The sequence below is a fragment of the Typopeltis vanoorti genome, chromosome 7 (assembly GCF_054136105.1).
Source record: "Typopeltis vanoorti isolate ZY-2024b chromosome 7, IOZ_Tvanoo_1.0, whole genome shotgun sequence".
NCBI lineage: Eukaryota > Metazoa > Arthropoda > Arachnida > Uropygi > Thelyphonidae > Typopeltis > Typopeltis vanoorti.
The window spans coordinates 119,482,392-119,502,543 of NC_143555.1; the positions used below are offsets into that span (position 1 = coordinate 119,482,392).

The 20,152-nt window shown below is 36.7% G+C and overlaps 1 protein-coding gene across 1 annotated transcript in view; it reads right to left on the reverse strand.

The window, feature by feature from the left end:
• Positions 1 to 20,152, reverse strand: part of Dhc36C (Dynein heavy chain at 36C) — a 1,350,914-nt gene that overhangs the window by 713,450 nt on the left and 617,312 nt on the right. The window contains 1 exon segment of the mRNA XM_090395101.1: positions 11,001 to 11,233. Coding sequence (XP_090251227.1) covers positions 11,001 to 11,233 — 233 coding nt within the window.

Below are 20,152 nucleotides of genomic sequence, written 5' to 3' on the forward strand. Positions count from 1 at the left end.
TCCTGCAGAAAGTCAGGGTCAACAGTGGAATACTTTCCATAATTAGAGGAGGCTACAACAACAGTTCCACCTGCCTCCTCATCAACGGACATTTATCCGACCCTACTAACATCAAGAAAGGGGATCAAACAAAGTTGTCCTCCTAGTACGCTGTTTTTCGCACCAGCCCTTGAGCCATTCCTACAGGCAGTTAAGAACTCACGTGCCATCAGAGGGATTCCATTACCGCTCACCACGGATGACTCCAAAATAATAGCCTATGCAGACGATGTGGTGGCCACCCTCAGGGACAACAACTCCATATGGAACTTCTTCAACACCTTAGAGAAGTTCAAAGTGTCGGGACTAACATTAAATCCTGACAAAACTAAGATCAAGACGTATGGAGCCTGGGACCCAAATAATATTCCCATGGGTCTTGTCCTTACAGAAGGATCCCCCCCCCCCCCCACACACCATCCTGGGGATCCCATTTGTTGCACAGCCCATACTCGCCATGCAACATCTCATAAACACTACAGTTGAGAGCCTCAAGGACTAGTCAAATGGACAGTCACTCTCCTCCAGGGCAACTGACTGTGATCAAGACCATCGTATGCTTACCAACATCAGCGAGGATTAGGAAATCTGGCTCTACAGAAAACCCCTGAAGTTCTTCTGGGGCAATCTACACCAAGAAGTTGGCATTAAGATCCTTCAACTTCCAGACAAGGGGGGGGGGGGAGAGGCTTCGGCCTTCCTGTCCTTAACATCAGATACCTAAGTAATACCACCTTTCATCTCAGCAAGATTCTGCAAACTAAACATCCTTGCAGATGTTTAGTTTGCAGTATCCTGCAAATATCCTGTGCAGTATTTCTTATGTTTCAAGCTTCCCCTGTTTGGGATCACAGTCCCAAAACGGATATTGTCCGCGAAGACTACAACAGATTTGCCAGCTTATACAACTACTCTGCTCGTCAGGTATTAACACCACCAGGATCCGAAACAGCGACTTGGTACGACCACGTCTTCAACATCCTCCATACCGACGTTCCGGATCTAGGGATTGACAACAACATCCTCTTCGGCCACCTCTCCATCGAGGCTACCCATCAAGAAAGGACCTCCCTTTCTTGATGACCTCCATGACCTCCCTGGCGTGGAGGATAGCCTACAGCCACCTTCCAGTTAACATTAACATCTGGAGGTTCCACAACACCAGGAACCTTGTCTGTGACCTCTGCTGGGGCTTGGACGCCATAGAGCATGCCTTCTACGAGTGTCTTCTATCCAACAACATCTGGAGGAGGTTAAGCGATGCACTCTGCATCCCCCCCCCCTACTGCAGGAACAAATCATCCCCCTGCAGTTTGCCCCACGGTCATCTACAAGCAAAGTTACTGGTATTCATGATTAATGAGATTAAATACCACATCTGAAAGGTAAGGAAGAAATCTTCTAACCGTGCTAACCCTCCCAGTCTGTTGTAACTCTCTCAAGCCATCCTCTACAAGTTTTATAGCTCTTTGAGGAGATTTCTACATCTATAGAGAGAGAGAGAGAGAGGCGAGAGGCTTTGGGTGACACCAGATTTAATATTCAATGTACAGGATAGGAGGTGTACACCTCCTATCCTATGCACTAACAGAAATAACACCATCAAGTTCTGTTTGCTGCTGCTTTAACATCTTCATCTGCAGCAGCATCTCCACTTCCAGCCATGCTTCTGGTCTTTGCTTCCCCCTATGAGGTCTACTTTGTTCCTTGATCTCCCACGGGGGTAACTCTGAGGAAGAATCCAGGCAGCGCAAGCCTACTCGAGGCAGTCTGCCCTAAAGGGACGGATCACCTGGGCCCCGGTTACCTCCGTGGTCCCTTTGATCTTATGAGATAGATATCTGGTTTGGGTGAACAGTTATCATCTGATAGCATTGAGCTAGCAAGATGAGCATTATGAGCGGAGGTCTATTTTTCTTCTTCTTCCCCACCGGCCCTTCCCATCCCATTCCCATTCCTCTCCTTTTCTCCTTCCCCTCCCCTCAGCACCCAACCTTAGCCTCTCTATCACTTCCTTGCTCTTCTTTTTCTTCTCTTCGGGGGAGGCACTCTGACCCCTTTTATTTTTCAATAGGCCAATGATGGCATCTTTACTTTCTCACCCGAAACTGATCTGGGTAATGGCCCTTCCCTTAATGCATAGCATCATACAAGTCCACAGGGAGATGTGCTTTGCATTAGGGGAGCTACTAAGGGAAAATGATCAGAGCTTACTCCACCTTTACCATGAGTTGCCTCAGTAAGTAAAGTAAAGTTTGTAAGTAAAGTAAAGTTTTGCCTCAGTAAGTAAAGTTTGCACCTGAAAATACTTCAAGTGCAAACTTTACTTACCTGTCTATTTGCTTACTTGGGAAAAAGGATTAAAACCAAGTTTATAAAATTGCTTGGTATCTTTAATGTATAGTATACCAGAGATAAAAAACTTTCTACAAGTTTAATTATTATTATGTTACTACAACCTAGGGGGCCGCAACTACTAAAAGGTTAAGAACCAGTGGCCTAAGGTTCACCTTAGACAGCACAAAGTGTATCACACTTGTTTTCAGATCTTTTTTAAAATTTATTGGACTTATTTTCTGGAAGGTAGAAGAGATAGCTTCATATGGGGATAGTGGCTTGGGAAATTAGAGGGTGTATACTATATTGCAGAGCCAAAAGGAGTCTGCAGAGAATAATAATAGCTATGCCAATGCAGACAATGCAATGTTTTTTCTATATATATAAATGCCAGGAGTATTAGGAATGAAGAGAATGCATTTTTGGTATTGACAGAAGATTGTTGGTATCAGTAAAACTTGGTTTACACAGAAAACTGTCCTGACAGGAATAGAAATTGAAGAGTAAAGAACAGTTAGGAAGAATAGGAAAGGTAAATGGGATGGTTGAGTGTTACTTATGGTAAGAGATGAACTGTTCCCCATCTGGGTACAGAATCACAGTTATAATAACACCAATGGGGATTCAGAGTATATTTTTGAGGGAGAGGTTGAAAGTACAAGGTATTTAGCAAGATGTTGCTAAAGTAGAGAAATACAGACTGTGATGAGCAGGAGATTTTAGGTAAATTTGGCAAATGGAAAGTTAGTGATCATTATGAGGACTTCAACTATGATGGTATAAAATGGGAGAAGTAGCAACATACTAAGGGAACCAAATTATTAGACTTCTTGAGGGACAACAATTATTACTAGAATGTATTTGGAGGGAACACAAGGATCATGAGTTTTGATCACAGCACCAGTACTTGTCCAAGTTGAAGAGAGTGACCATGTAGTCCTGATTTAGAAGATGAAGAAGACCTGCAGAAAAGAAATTTATGTGGAATTATAAGGGAGGAAACTATAGTAGACATGGAAAGCAATTTGGAACAGAAGAGCAATGGATGAAAGAATTTAAAGGAAGAGAGGTCAGTAGTGTGTCGGAAACAGAGAGGTAAGAAATATTTGTTAACAGCAAAGCAGAATGAATACCTGAAGTGAAAAAGATAAAGCAATTTGGGATAAAACAGATGAAACCAGAAGAAAATCAAACAGGAATTGCAGATAAAAAAGAAATTATGGAAAGCGTAGGGGTAGAATAGGAAGAGAAATATAAAACTCAGAGTGAAGGTGACTAGTTTAATATGGAGAAGAAAAATTACAATACAAGAGAAGACTAGGATTGTAATCCAAGGAAAATCAGAAGAAATTCTTTAGCTATGTGGCCAGTAGAACTGGAAAAAATGGATCATCTTGCTGGATTGAGATGGGATGGGAAGTTGAGAGCTTTATACTGAACATTTTATTAGGATGTTCAAATAGAGTCAAGTAGGCTTTATTCCTAGCAGAATAAGAAGTAGTGAAGGATAAGAAGTGAAAGAAGAGGATATATATATTTGAATACTGATCACTCTAGATATTAGTAAGGATTTCATGGGATTTCACTTTGTGTTTTAAGGGAATGTGCTATGGAAGTGACTGTATCATTAGTCGTTAAATGAAAATCTTGCAACGGGCAAGTTGCTAAGTATGGGAAATAAGATAAGATAGTGCCATTGCATAAGGGTGGTGGTAAAATGGAGCTATTAAATAGGTTAGTTTGTATATCTTCTAGATGTTAATATTTTAGAAAAATGTTGAAGTACTCATATATAGAGTTGCCAGATGAGAGCAATATTATTTATGTAGGGCAGCATTGTTTCATTTTATAATAGTGTAACACGAGCAGCAGATGCTTTTAGAAAAGCATTTAATAGAGTGGTACATCACAAGCTGGTATTTAAGTTGCAACATATATGGATCTAAATATCAGTCTGGTAGATTGGATTGGGCTTTCTGATAGATAGTAGAGAATAGTATGTGGAAGCAGTATCATGGAGGAAGAAGGTTACAAGTGGATTTCTACAAGGTGGAACTATTACATAAAGATGGACTATTCAATTTTTATGCCAATGATATTCTCAATGGTTATACAAAAATATTCAGTTGTTTAACACGTTCGCTGCCAACTACGAGTATACACGTAGTTGGTAAACCAGCTACACAAGCCAGCTACGAGTATACTGGTATGACGCTTACCGCCGGCAACGAGATTACTGTACTGACCTTGAAGAAGTGAAAATGCTTGGCTTGTGGAGCTAGCATCAAAACTGTGTATTCTCATAGATGGTATATGCTCTGCACAAGCCAACTACGAGTATACTCATATGACGCTTACCGCAGGCAATGAGATTACCGTACTGACCTTGAAGAAGTGAAATTGCTCAGCGTACAGGAACAGACCATGCCGAAGTAGTGTGGCAGCAAATGTGTTAACAATGATGTGAAGCTCATGAGGGTTATCAGTAAAGTACAGATGTGCATTTGAATAAGCTGGAAAGATAAGTAAATAAACAATAATATCAGTTTAATAAATCTGAATATATGGTTTTAAAATTTGGGATTCATAGATGGATATTTCATACACATTTGCTGGAAGGAGTGGAGGGAGCAATGAATCTTATTGGATCAATGAAGTGATTGTAGATTAAAATTTGAAGTTCAGAGGATATATTGCAAAGGTTGTGAAGACAACTGAAAGAAATGCTGCAATATGGAGGAGCAAGATACTGACTAACAGATATAAAATACTAGTGATTCCATATCATGAAGTCCTGATCATATCTGAATCAAGGTGCTTGGATCTCTTCATCAGGATTTGTAGGAGATGAAGTAACCTTGGCAAGGGTGCAGATGAGAATAATCAATATAATATCAGGACTGCACAAAATTGATTGTGAGCAGAGCCGGTGGTAGAGTCTTTGCCGCCCGTATGCAGTTTCTATCTAAGCGCCCATGGAAAGATATGGGCGTGTGTGGTTCTTTTACGATAATAAAAATTTAAATTATTTGAAATTTCTTAAATAAATTTTGACAGAACAGCCACACGTTGGTTCGCTAAATGTAACGAAGTGTTGACTAGGCAGGATAATCTTTAAAAACACGAATATTCAAAAAATTCTCAAAAGTTAAAGCAAATTTTGATAAAGCCACTTCACTTTAATCGTTGAATATAATGACACAGGGATTATAGCCTTCTCACTGACCCGAATCGATAACAAAATTAAAATGAATTTTAATTAAAGTTAAAATTTATTTGAACTAAAGTTTAAAAAATTCTTGCATTTTACAAGTTACTAAATTCTTAGTAACTTGTAAAAATTTTTTAATAATTTTTATAAGTGGAACTATCTTTTAGGAAAATAAAAGAAACTCAAGATAGATGAGAAAATAAGAAAAGAATTCAGAAATAATTAGAACATTTAATATAAGTATTCAAAAAATAACATGATTACAGAATAACAGAAAATAAATTAAATTACATAAATATACTTGAAATATTTGAATTTAAATTTTAGGGTTTTTGATTTCATATTTACAAAATTAGAAATAATAGTCTTAACATCTAATTCTGTACATATATCATTTTCAATACAAACTAACAAGCTTTTTTTGGTCTTTATTGTTCTTAAGTAGGTTTTAATCAATTTCAACTTGGAAAAGGAACGTTCACCACTCGCTACACTAACAGGTAAGGTTAATAGTATTCTTAAAGCAATTGAAAAGTTAGCAAAAGATAAATTATTGGACACAATAAAATTAAGAATATCGAAAGGGTTTTGAATATTTAAATTATTCTTCCAAAAAATATCCCGGAAAGCACATAACTCGGTTCTATTGCATTTACGTCTTTATTGTCACCGTCCTTCAAGAGAATCTTTAATTCGTGTCACAATTTTTTTGTAAATCTTCATTATTAATTCGTAGTAATCTATACAAGAAATTGAAATTATCATAATATGTTTTTATTTGTTCAAAATATTCTATTAATGAACACATTGCAACATCTAGAAGCGTATAAAACACATTCACTCTAAATTTATCTTCTGGCGATTGTGCCATTTCATCACGATGCTCTTAGTCAAATTGTCGTGAATTCTTTCATCGTCAAACTTTTGTACCAGTTTTAAATTCTTGTTCTCCTTCTACATATTCACTCAGTTCTTTTGCCGTTTTTAGAACTTCTTTAAAATTTGTATCTGATCGATATTCTTGTAAGAATATTTTTAAATTTTCGATAGATTCTAAAGCAAGTGTAATGTTTATATTTTTGTCTTGATGCATTTTACTCACAGGGTTTATTCTGTTAAGTAAATCATGCCAAGTTATAAGAGAGCAAATAAATTTGTAGTCCTTTATTTTAGCACATAATGTTTGTGCTTCATGCTGAGTTTCTTTATTAAAATTTTCATTATTTAAAATTTCAAAAAGTGCATCATAAATTTCTCGTAACTGATATCGTAGAGGGCAGATTGCATTAATTTTACTTTCCCATCGCGTATCTGATGGCTGTTTCAATGTTAATTTTTTACGAACTTTAAAAGGATTGCACAACTTTTGTAAGAGAATGAAAAGAAATTGTATATTTCTTGAATAATTGCAAAGAAACTAATTGTATCTTTGGCTGCATCGTTAATGATTAAATTTAGAGTATGAGCAGCACATGGCACATAAAACGCTCGAGGATTTTTGTTCAAAAGCAAATTTTGGAGCCCATGTTTGCCCCATACCCTTGACCTCGCATGTCTTCAATGGAAATGTTCCATTTTTCCAGTTGTTCCATTATTGTTGCACATAAACCACGTCCTATGGAATCTGATATATCTGCAAAACCTAAAAAGTTTTCCCTGATCTTGACAATTCCATTGTCACAGGAAACAAAACGAATAATAATGGTCATTTGTTCAGTTTTACTTACATCAGGTGTGCAGTCTAAAATTATGGAATAATATTTAGATTTTCGAATTGATAATAAAATTTTATCCCTGATTGCATTACTTAAAGTTTCCAATATTTAATTTTGACTGTCCTTACTAAATTAGTGTACTCTATTGTTTCGTTGTAGGGCCCTTTCAACAGGATTTTCCATAATGGGATCAAACTTCACAAACAGTTCCACTAATTTTAAAAAATTGCGGTGATTCCTTTCATATAATTTATCAGATAATTCGCGAAAAGCTAAATTTTGGCTACCGAGGAATTTTATAATTTCAATCAAGTGTACTAAAACACTCGTCCAATGTTTCTTTTCCATTTCATATACGCTTTGAATCTGGCAATCAATAGTAGTTTTGTTTTTTAAATTTTTATCAAGTTCCTTCCATTTTAAGAAATTTTTCATGTGAGTTAAACTAGTCTCATGTCTATGCAGTGTTGTACTTACATTTCTTCAATCGTTATAGCCTTCTACAAGACTACTTGATTCGGTAGGTGCGAAAGGTTTGCAACAAAAGCAAAAAACAGAATTTAAAGTTTCGGAATAAATGAGCTATGTTCTTGGCACGAGATCACTGTTTTCCATTTTTCAATTATAATACGTGTTGCCAAATTTATGACCAAATGTATCTCTGGTATATATTATATTTTTCTTTTGAACAGGCCCCATTTCAATTAAAACAACTCGTGATTTTTCATCAATAGTTCCCCATTCACCTGGATCTTCTAAATTTACAGAGACTAACAATGCATTAGTTTCGTGGTCAACTACAACTAAATCTTCTCCTAGCTATTTTTCACTAAAATCATGCGTCTTGTTATCTTGTTCAATAGTTGCAATAGTACTTTCATGAAAACTGGATGATGTGCATCAGAAATCAGAGTTCTTCAACTCTGATTTCTGATGTATCGAGTTGTTTACAATCCGCATCAAATATTTTAATATTTTAACAAATTTATTAAGAGCCTCAGTTTGTTTCTTAATAGCTGCTTCTTTCGCAGCATGACACTTACGATTTTGTGCACAGGATAACTTTTTTTAATTTTTGATTCCATTTCTATTTTATATCCACAAGAAATTATTACACAACACGACACAGAAACAAAATAATAGTCCGCACTGCGCTACTGTCAGTAGCCTACTGAGATGACAACATGACACAGAGATGAAATAATGGTTAGCACTGCACTACTGTCAGTAGCCTACTGAGATGTGTACCCTATGACTGGTTAACTAGCAACAAATGTTTTGTACGAAAATTCGTTTCTGCACATAAAAACCGTTCACTGTTGCACTTTAGATAGACTGCAGTAGACACAACATTCTGCAAGCAAGCATTTTGCCTGTTCTCGCTGCAAAATTATAAACAGCTGGCTGATCAAAGAGGCGGCAATATAAATTTTTTTTTTATTATTCGGTGTATCTGGCCTTATTTATTTTAATATTGATCATTCTAAGAATTTTTTCTTTTTCTGATAAAAATTTTGTTTCTTAAAAATGAACTTACAAACTGTGTCCCGGCTGCGGCACCCCCTTCGTAGCGGCGCCCGCATGCTCTACATGCCCGCTTCTGCCGGCCCTGATTGTGAAGATAGAGGGTGAATGCAAACTACAGTTTGGTGTACACTGGGACGATTTTTCATAGGGTACAAAGAATTGAAATAGACTGATGATATAGTTGAATATTCAATGATCAGTTTATTGATATATTTCATCCTGATGAACGCTACATCATAAGAATTTGGAGTTTAGAGGGTATGGTGGAAGAGGGACTTATGGTGAATGAACAGGAAGCATAAGAGGAATTAAGTAACCCTGATGTTAATAAGGCAATAACACTTGGCAACATATTGCCATGTGTCATGAAGGAATTATGGAATTAATGACATCTTTGGTGCACCTGCTTAGCATGAATCTTGCAACTGGGCAAGTCCCAGTGGAATGGAAAGTGTTTCACTTCACAAAGGATGGGGGGGGGGATAAGACCAAGACTGCAAATTATAGGCCAATGTGTGTGTGTGTGTGTGTGTGTGTGTGTGTGTGTGTGTGTGTGTGTGTGTGTGTGTGTGTGTGTGTGTGTGTGTGTGTGTGTGTGTGTCTAAAGTTGTTGTTAAGGAGTTAAAGAAATTGGAGAGGACTAGGATTCAGAAATGGGTTGATAATAGCAGTATTCTCTATGAGGGTCAGAATAAGTTTGTTAAGGGAAAAATCATGGTTTACTAATTTGTTTTGAACTACTACAATCTGAACAAATCGCCAGATAAGGGGGGGGGATACATATATAGAGGTGCTTGAATTTTTCAAAAGGTCTTTAATAGACTGCCACATGACAAGATAGCAGCTAAATTGAAACAGATTGGGATTAGATAACACACTAGTGAGTTGGATAGCTGATTGGCTGTTAAATAGGTCAGCAGATTGTGTAAGGTAGAGTGGTATCCCAAAGAGGAAGGTCACTAGTGAAGTGGCACAGGGATCTGTTTTGGGACAATTATTGTTTAAATTGTATGTTAATGCCATTGGGACTGGCATTAATGGAGATGTGCAGCTGTTTGCAATGCTGCAAAGTTGAGAACTATGAGACGTAGAGTAGGTGTTGAGACTTTGCAGGAGAATGTGAATATGTGAGTGGAGCTATTGATTTGATGTTGCAAACTTCAAGGTCTTGAAATTTGGTATGCAAGGTTGGAATGAAAAGCATATAATTAATTATTATTGCACTCTCCATGGAGTCGGCAGACTCATCATGGAGAAATTTTGAAGGAAGTAGAAGAGATGAGAGATCTGAAAATGGTGGTGGATAGAAAGGAGTTTAGGGATCACATTGATTAAATTGTAAGAATGTCCCAATGTATTATGGAAATCATAAGGAAGACACTGACATGCAAAAGCATAGAGTTATGGTTCTCTTGTATTGAGGCTCTGATCAGGTCTGGACTACTGTGCAAAGATTTGGTTTCCTGGTTTTCAGGGGAATAAGAATGAACTGAAGAGGGTCCAAGGGAGATCTAATAAGTTAGTGTCAGGTCTATGACATATCAGATATCAAGAGAATTGTGGGAATGCAGCTTACAGAGTCTTGTAAATAGAATAAGAAGAGGGGATGTGTTTGAGACACATAAGTTGGTGAGGGCTTTTACCAGATTAATGTGGAGATTTTTCATAGAGTAGAGGGAACAAGAGTAAAACTAGAGGCCATTCCTGGAAGCTGTATAAAGAGTATATGAGCAAAGGAGTGAGAAGAGGGTTCTTTGCATGGAGGGTGACTGATTAGTGGAATGTATTGCCTGAAAGTGTGGTGAGCAAAGAGACTGTGAAAGGATTTAAGGCATAGTTCGATGACTTTTGCATGAAAGAGGCCAGACCTCCCACGATGAGTCTTAACTTCATGGAGGTCAGATGATAATAAAAATAATAATAAGGACAAACAGTCATCCCTGGAAGTCACAAAAGAAATGCTATATAAGATGAGTAAGAAGTAAAGATTTTGTTTGGAGAGAGAGTGGTGACAGTGAAAACAGTGAATGAGTTTAAAGCAGTTATATGAAATTAAATAACAGCTTAAATTTAAAAAGAAGAAAAGAAAAATAGTCAAATTTCATTCTAAACAATGACAGATAAATATATATATGATATCTGATACTGGTTATTATATCTTAATCACATACTTATCAATAATTCTCATTTTCTCAATTATGTCATTTCTTTCATCAGGCGGAAACAGATTTGGAACTTCTCCAGCATTCAATAAATTATTTATATCCTCAAGGAAGGATTCATCTTTGATCTGGGTATCAGAGAAAAGAAAGACACCATGTTGATCAGACGAAGTTGACTTTGATAGAATGGATTTTATATCTTCACGCCATTCAGCCATTGTATAACTTTTGCTGATTTCAACCTGCAAAGGATTGAAAGTGGCTTTAGTTGCATGATAAAATTATCTAAGGGAAACACACATACACACAACAGAAATATAAAATATTCAGATATTCAGTTTAGTATAAGAGTTGTGCTATATATTGTTTAACTTTTATATCAATGACATTGTCAGTGGATTGCAAGGGGATATTCGGTTGTTTGCAGATGATGTGAAGCCGGGAAGGATTATTAGTAATAGTGCAGATGCGGCAGCCCTGCAAGAGGATTTGAATAAGCTAGATAGTTGCGCAAATGAATGGGGGTTTCAGTTTAATGCAGCAAAATGTAAGATCTTGAGGTTTGGGAAACATCGATGGGATGCTGCATACTCTGTGGTGGGAGATATACTGGAGGAAGTAGGGGAGATGAGATCTGGGGTTGATGATTGATAGAAACCTGAAATTTAGGGGACATATTGCAAAGGTGGTGAAGGTAACACAGAGGATTGCTGCAATAATGAGAAGGACACTGACTTGCAGAGATAAAAGTTATCATTCCGTTGTATAAGACCCTGATCAGACCACACTTGGACTACTGTTCCCAGATTTGGTCCCCAGGATTTGAAGGGGATAAATTAACTGTGGAAAGGGTACAAAGGTGGGTTCAGGACTGTACAATGATAGTTATGTAGGATTGGCTGAGGGAATGTGGACTACAGAGTTGGCGGATAGAAGAAGGAGAGGTGATATGATTGAGACTTTTAAACTGTTGAAAGGCGATTACAGGGTTGACACTGGGGAGTTCTTTCGCTTGGTTGAACAGCGAGAAGGAGTGATGACAAGAGGTCATCCCTAGAAGTTACAAAAGGAAACTGTGAGCATGGAGGGTGGTTGAACCATGGAATGCATTGCCTGATGGAGTGGTGAGAGCAAGAATGGTCAATGAGTTCAAGGAGTGGTATGATAGACTTTGTGTTTCTTAGAAGGGGAACTCCCCTCGATGAGTCTTGATATACTTTGTATTTCTTAGGAAGGACCTCCCACGATGAGTCTTTTGACTCCATGGATACCTGAATAATAATAATAATAATAATAATAATAATAATAATAAATCCATCCATTTTTTTCCTCTACCCACAAAAAGGTTGTAATATATATATATATATATATATATATATATATATATATATATATATATATATATATATATATATATATATATATATATATTGTAATATGTAATAATTGTAATAATAATATATTGTAATAATATAATTACATGATATTCATCAAAGTTTGATTTGCTTCCTCAGTTAAGAAAAGGCTGGTTATGAGTTGTGGAAATATTTTCTGAAAATGAAAGCTGTGCCAAACAAAGCAGCCTTTTGCAGCTGCCCAATTAATTTTTAATCCATCTAACTCGAGTGCTTCTAAATGTTTTTTCAATGTTTTAGGGATGGCACCCGAAGCACCTATTATTATGGAAACAACTTGCATTTTCTTTTGCCAGATTCGTTCAACTTCGATTTGCAAATTGCGATATTTTGTAATTTTTTTCATTTTCTTTGTTGTCAATCCGACTATCTCCTGGTACCGATATTTCAATAAACTTAACACCCTTGTTTTCACTTTTTTCAACCACTGTGATATCGGGTATTACATTCCAAGCTTTTGTCAGTCTGGATTTTGAAATCCCAGAGTATTTTAGCTTTTTCATTCTTGACCACTTTTTGGTGAACTTTATGCTTCCAATAGTCTTTAGATACTTCAAACCCATACTTTTTACATAAATTCCAGTGGATTATCTTAGCTACGTTATCATGCCTTTTACGATACTCAATTAGTGCGATTTTGCTGCATCCACTTATAATGTGGTCTACCGTTTCTTCCTTTTCTTTGCACAATCTACATTTACTGTCTTCTTGAATTTTTTATATTTTTGCCTTCATAACGTTGGTTTTAATGGCCTGTTCTTGTGCTGCAAAAATTACCGATTCTGTTTCTTTCTTTAGTGCTCCATTTCTCAACCATTGCTAGGTCAAGTTGCTGTCAGTGCTGTCCTCTATGCTGTGAAGGTATTTTCCATGCAATGCCTTATTTTTCCATCTTTCAATTCTCACTTTTACTTGGTTGGTTTTGTATTCCAATTTTGTCTCCGTTGGTTTAAATAAACCCTCTTTCCTTACCTCAATTAGAAATTTTTCTGTTGTTTGCTGCAAATAATCATTTAAATTTCATTTTTCTTCTTCAATAACTTGCTTCACTTGTAATAATCCTCTACCTCCTTTTTTGCGTAACAGATATAGCCTATCAATGTCACTGCAAGGATTGAGGGCATGGTGCATTGTCATTAATTTTCGAGTTTTTCTATCTAAATCTTCCATCTCTAGCTGGGTCCATTCAACAATGCCTACTGAATATTTCAGAACAGGTATGGCCCAAGTATTAATTGCTTTTATCAAATTTCCAGCATTAAGCATTGACTTAAGGAGTTTTCTTAATCATCTTATGTATTCTGCTCTAGTTCTTTCTTTGATCTTATTGTACAGAATTTGTGATGCTTCTAAAATTGCCAAATATTTGTAGCTGTCTTCGAATTTTATTGCCTTGATTATTTCACCATTGAGCAGCTCAATTTCATTCATATCTTCAAACTTTCCTCTTGTTATTCCAGCAATTGCACATTTGTCTAAGCCAAAATCCATTGATATATCTTGACTGAATATGTGCACAGGGTTAAGCAACGATCCAAGTTCATTCTCTGATATTGCGTACAACTTCAGATCGTCCATGTATAAAAGGTGAGATATCTTTGCACTCTTTTGCTCAGTTTGATAACCATGAGCAGTTTTATTTAAAATTCTAGGTAAGGGGATCAACGACAATATAAACAATAGAGGAGATAATGAGTCTCCTTGAAAGATGCCCCTTTTTTATGTTTACCTCTCCAATTTCTTCTCTATTTATAACCAACATTGTTTTCCAGTTTTTCATGCTGGATTGCAAAAATGTTTGCACATTTTCGCTAATACCGAATAGTTCTGTGCATTTTAAAATCCAACTATGAGGCACCGAATCAAATGCTTTTTTATAATCTATCCAAGCCATATGAAGGTTGGTTTTTCTACATTTGCAATTTTTAAGAATCATTTTATCAATCAGCAATTGGTCTTTTGTGCTTCTTGAATTTTTGCTGTTACCTTTTTGTTCAATTGGGAGAAGAGAATTTGCTTTAAGATAGCTGTATATTTTATCATATAAGCCTGTGAGTAGCTTAAAAGTTGTTGGCAGGTATGTTATTGGTCGGTTTCGGACCTTTTTCTCCAAACCCGACCAATAACATTTTTCCAAACCTTTTTCTTTATCCTTTATGATCAAAAACGTTTTCCCTGCTGTGAGCCACTTTCTTTGCTTTTTCCTTCTAAAACATCATAAAATTGGTTAGCAAGCCTTTCATGTAAGCCTGTTAGATCAACCAGTAGCCATGTAATTCATCCTTTCCGGGTGTTGACTAATTTTTTATTTTTTTAGCTTGCTTTTGAACCATTTCGGTTGTTATTTTCAGTTGGTCCATTTTTCATTCTTGAGATTCGTTCGTAATTTGTTCATTCCATTTTGCCTTGTTATTGTGCCTCTTAGGGTTGTCCCATTCCAAAACTTTAGTGTATTTTCTTTGTCTCTGGTATTTATATTTATATTTTCTTTAAGGTTATCATTCCTGCAGCAATCAATTTTCTTGTAAAACTAGTGCTGATTTGCACAAAACATCGCATTTTGCTTGTACTGTTCAATGCGTGCACTGCATCTTCTTATTTTAGCTGCAACTGCAACTATTTTTTGCTTCACTTCCTCTAATACTTCATCAATAGATCGTGTTCCAGTATTATATCTCTTTATGAGGTTATTTCAGATTTTTGTGTTTTTCAGCTTCTTTTCCTTAAGGTTTTTCAAATTGCTCACATCTGCTCTGAGTTTAAGAATTTTATTCTCCAGTCGATGCTTCCATTTTGGTTCCTGAGCCCTACTGCTTTTGGGTTCATTAATCTTATATCCTAATTCAGATGTTACGACGTAGGCTATTGAGTACAAAAGTTGATTCGTTTGCCCAATAGTTCCAGTAGGAGTATCCCTTGCAGCTTTATTGGCCCCTTGTAGGAGTTCCTTCAGTTTTTTTTTGAGGTACTTGTTTCAATACTGGAAGCCTAACTCATTCCTGGTTACTATTCATTTGCTCGATAATTTTTTTTGCGAGTTCTTGTTCCTTATCTGATAGCTTCCTTTCAACTATTTGTATATTTTCAAAATTTTCAGCATTCTGCACGTTGGAATCTGGTTCTGCTCCATTTATATTCTTGGTCACTTCAGGGTCAGTACAGTCTCCTTTTACAGCTTGAGGTTTCTGTGCTTCCAGCTCAAGTTCACTAAATACCTTGCATTTGATAATGAAGCTGCATTGCTGCATCAGCCTTTCGAATTAAATTTCAGAATTTGGGTGTCGTTCAAGCCAAAGTTGGAACATTCGTTTCTGAAATCCCCTAGCTGATGGGTTTGAACTGTAGAAGTACTGCATGACTTGTCTATTTTCAGCCATGCTCCACTTTTTCCTAGTAAATACTTTCGAGTTCTGTGGATCTTGTTCCTGTAGCCCATTTGTCACTGGCTGTCCAGGAAGCCTAACATCCAGTGCGGTCCTTGGTAACCCGCGCGACGACTGATGCGGTATAGAGTTCTGATTTGTCTTCACCATTTTTAACTGGGGGTGGGCAGGTGCATGAGATAAAAAAAATAGGTAAATAGGACAGAATCACCCCTAGCCCTCAAATACTCTAATAGCATTGGGGAAAGGAGCAAGGTGAAAAGAAATACAGAGGGAAAGAAGAGTAAGGACCAGTCTACAGATAATATAACAGGTGTATATTACATGAAGTAAGGCGTGGTCCAGCTTCAGGTGCCTCGGTTCACCATGCCCGTACTCACTAGGGTGAGCCCTTGAGAAATATATATATCAATATGTTTATTCATTACTGCATAGTCACAAACTTCTGCTATAGAAACAAACATGAAAGTATTTCAAGCCATATTAGGCCTACAATAAGTGATACAGTGGTCTCCAACTGGATAATGAAATTCATCTTTCACCTAGAGACATATACAAATTTCAAATCCACAGAGAGATTCAAACCTACAGCCTGTTGTTTGGAGAGTAGGGTATGTTAACTACTCATTATATTAACAGAGGTTTAGTTAACTGGCTGCTGGCTAGGACTGGCTTAAACGATGATGCAATTTTGTGTTTGTTTATCTGGGTGTTAAAAATCTGTTCACTAAGTAAAATTACCAAATTTTAAGATAATTCTGTTTTTTAACCTACCAAAAAACAGAATTATATACTCAATATTGAGGTGAGCATGTATGCATTCATGACCAAAGGAGTTATTCTGGTTGAAGCACAGCTACAAGTCAGACCTCTAGTAAGGAGCCAGATGAAGAGAGATAAAGAGACCAATCCTAAGGTTAGAGATGAATGTAATGACTCAGTTCACTCTGCAACCGTACCATATTGCTAAAAGACATAAAAATGAAGATAATAAAGAGAAACACTGCCAACAATATGTTAAACAGGAATTGGACTACAAAGATTAGATACTGGAATATTTCAAGGATAGCCATAAATAAAGATCACATCACTATAAAGTTAACAAATCATCAAAAAAGAGAAAAAAAAACACAATTGTCTGAAACCAGAAAAAAAGTGGAAAAGAATACACTTTCTTATTTTTTTTTCTTCCAGATACTTGCATTTTTAAATCCTGTAATCCTGCAAGAAAATCAACCATAGAACTCAGAATATTTTCAGACGACAGTATATAGTGTTTAGGTTTAGTGGTAAACTTCTGATGTAATCTTAAAAATCAAGGAATAACACCATTTTTTATATGACAGCATGACAAGGAATGACAGCCTTTTTTATATTGTTTTCTTTTGATTAATGCTTAGATTTTCAAATTTATTCACTTCTAGAAGCAAGGACTCACCATGAGATAGGATATTGTTGCATAAGTTTAGTAAAAATTTTCTATTATACGGAAGTTGCCTTACTGAAAGAACGCATATATTGGTAGAGTTAGGAACCACAAGATGGCAGCAGTTGTCTGGTGTACTTTCCCCCCATTTAGATACCATTTGAAATAATTTTTAATCATTGATACTCTTGAGCAAGCTATCTATGATTGGCTAAGTATGGAGAATGTCTTCTGCAGCTTCCAAAAAGTTAGGGCTAAAAGAACTCATTGACTTCTTAGTGGGATAAAAGGTGTTAATCATTTTCATTATGTATAATACATGGGATGATGGAATAGCAACTGGAAGTAAAGAAAATTAGTTTCTTGAGTTTTTGATGGACAACTACCTCAGACAGTATATAACAGAGGGCACAAGAGGATTGAGGGTCTTGGATTTGATCATCTCATTAGAGGTATAGAGGTATATGTAATTATAAATCAGGCATCAAATTACTGTCTAGTTGGTGAGATTGACCATGAAGTGATTACCGGTGTGAGGGCTTCTGTGAGAAAAGGGTATATGTGGAACTACAAAGCTGGTGATTATGAGGTGCTCAGGAGAGAGAGAGAGCTTACAGGTGTAGCATGGAATGAGGAGTTAGCTAAAAAGGAGATCAGTGCAGCTTTGGGAATATTCAATGGGCAGAACCAATGTCTAAATGTATTCCAAGGGTCAGAAGGTTAATTAAGATAGGTGTGAAATAGATAAATGAAGAGATTAAGCAAGTGATACAGAGGTAATAGGCATTATGGAGGAACCAGAAGAGAAGTGGTAATAATCAAATCAATTCCATGAGGATTACAAAGAACAGGCAAGGAGGGTGACTTGGTTGGTAAAGATAGCAAAAGTAAAGTATGGGCAGGCAGGCAGGTGTTAGCTAATGAAGCCAAAAAGAACAGAGCAGTTCATGAGCAGTTCATAAGGGTATTTTATTCTTGTGAATGTGACATCAGAGCTTAAGAGCAGTTGATGATAAGGATGAGAGACTGACTGTAAGTGAGCAAGATATGTATGGGGAAATTGAGCAAACTTGATGTTAATAAGGCTGTGGGACATGATAATACATCAGCACGTATTCTGAAGGAATGTGCCAGGGAGTTCGGATCTGCTTTAACATATTTTTTTAATATGAATATTGCACTGGGTCAAATTCCAAAGGAATGAAAGAAGAGCAGGATTGTGCTGATTCATAAGGGAGATGATAGGACTCAAGCATCAAATTATGGGCCTATTAGTGTGTCAGATGTTCAGGTTCAACTGTTGCAGAAGCTTGTGAGAACTAGGCCCCAGAATTGGGTTGAGAACAATGGTATTATCTTTGATGGACAGCATGGATTTGCTAAAGGCAGGTAGTGTTGTAGTAATCTACTTACTTATTATAATGAGGTGACAGCTTCACTGGACAGAGGAGACGGATGCACAGTATTGTATTTAGATTTTGCAAAGGCTTTTGATAGATTATTGCATGATAAGTTGATAGTCAAACTAGAGTGAATGGGGTTGGATATTAGACTAGTGCACTGGATTAGAGACTGACTATCTGACAGATATCAGCAAGTTGTGTATGGGGGAGTGATATCCCAGAATAAGAAATTCCCCAGTGGTGCACCTCAGAGGTCTGTTTTAGGGTCATTACTGTTTAACCCATATGTTAATAATATTGGTGAAGATTTGGATGGATATTCAGTTGTTTGCAGACGATGCAAAGTTAGTACAAACTATAAAGAGTAGATATGTTGTGACCTTACAAGAAGACTTGAATAAATTGAGTGAATGGTCACAGGAATGGGGAGGAAAGTTCAATGTTGCAAAATGTAAGTTTTAAAATTTCGGAAACAAAAATTGAGATGTAGAATTTACACTTGTGGGGATATATTGTTGGAGGTGAAGAAAATAAGAGATCTTGGGATGATAGCAGATAAGGATCTGAAATTTAGGGGACACATTGCCAAAATTGTGAGGACAACACAAGAGAATTCTGGGAATAATGCAGAGGACACCGACTTGTAGAAGTAAAGAGATTCTTGTTCCATTGTATAATGCTCTGATTAGGCCACACATGGACTACTGTGCACAGATTTGGTCATCTGGTTTTCAAAAGGACAAAGAGATGTTGGACAGGATCCAGAGGCAACTGACTAAAGTAGTTTCTGGTCTCTGCAATGTTGAATATGAGGAAAGGTTGAGAAGATGCAATTTGCAGAGTCTAGTGGATAGGAGGAAGAGGGGAGATGTGGTAGAGATGTCCAAGTTAGTAAGGGACTGTTATAGGATCAATGTTGAAGATGTTTTACTGAAAATGGTGGGAGAACAGGGAGAACCAGAGGTCATCCCTGGAAGCGGTATAAGGATGATGTGAGCAGGGGAGTGAGATGCAGGTTTTTTTGCATGCAGAGTTGTGAATAATTGGAATGCCTTGCCTGAGAGGGTGGTGTCTGCAGAGAATATGAGTGTGTGTGTAAGGGGAAGCATGATGAGCTGTGTATATGACAAAAGGGCATTCTCGATGGGTCTTTGACTCCATGTGGTTTTAGGAAAATAATGTTAATAATTTAGTGATAATGGTGTATTGAACAATGAGATAGGTTGAAGAGTAAACTTACCTCCCCGTAAGGAGAGGTATTACAGTTAACACAGTTGCTAAAAAGAATTTTTTTTTTTCGCAAAGAAAATCCAAATTTTGTTTGCAAAAATTGTTCTAAATTTTGGCATAAATACTGAAACTTATATATAAATATATATAAATAAATATATATTTAATATAGGAAATCTAATCTAAGAGTTTCATGCCGAATATAGAAAACTGGATAAAGATCAGCAAGTCCAAGCTTAAGCCAACACCTGGTAGTGCAATGCTAGGGCGACTCATAGTAAAGGTGGTGTAAGCTTTGACCACT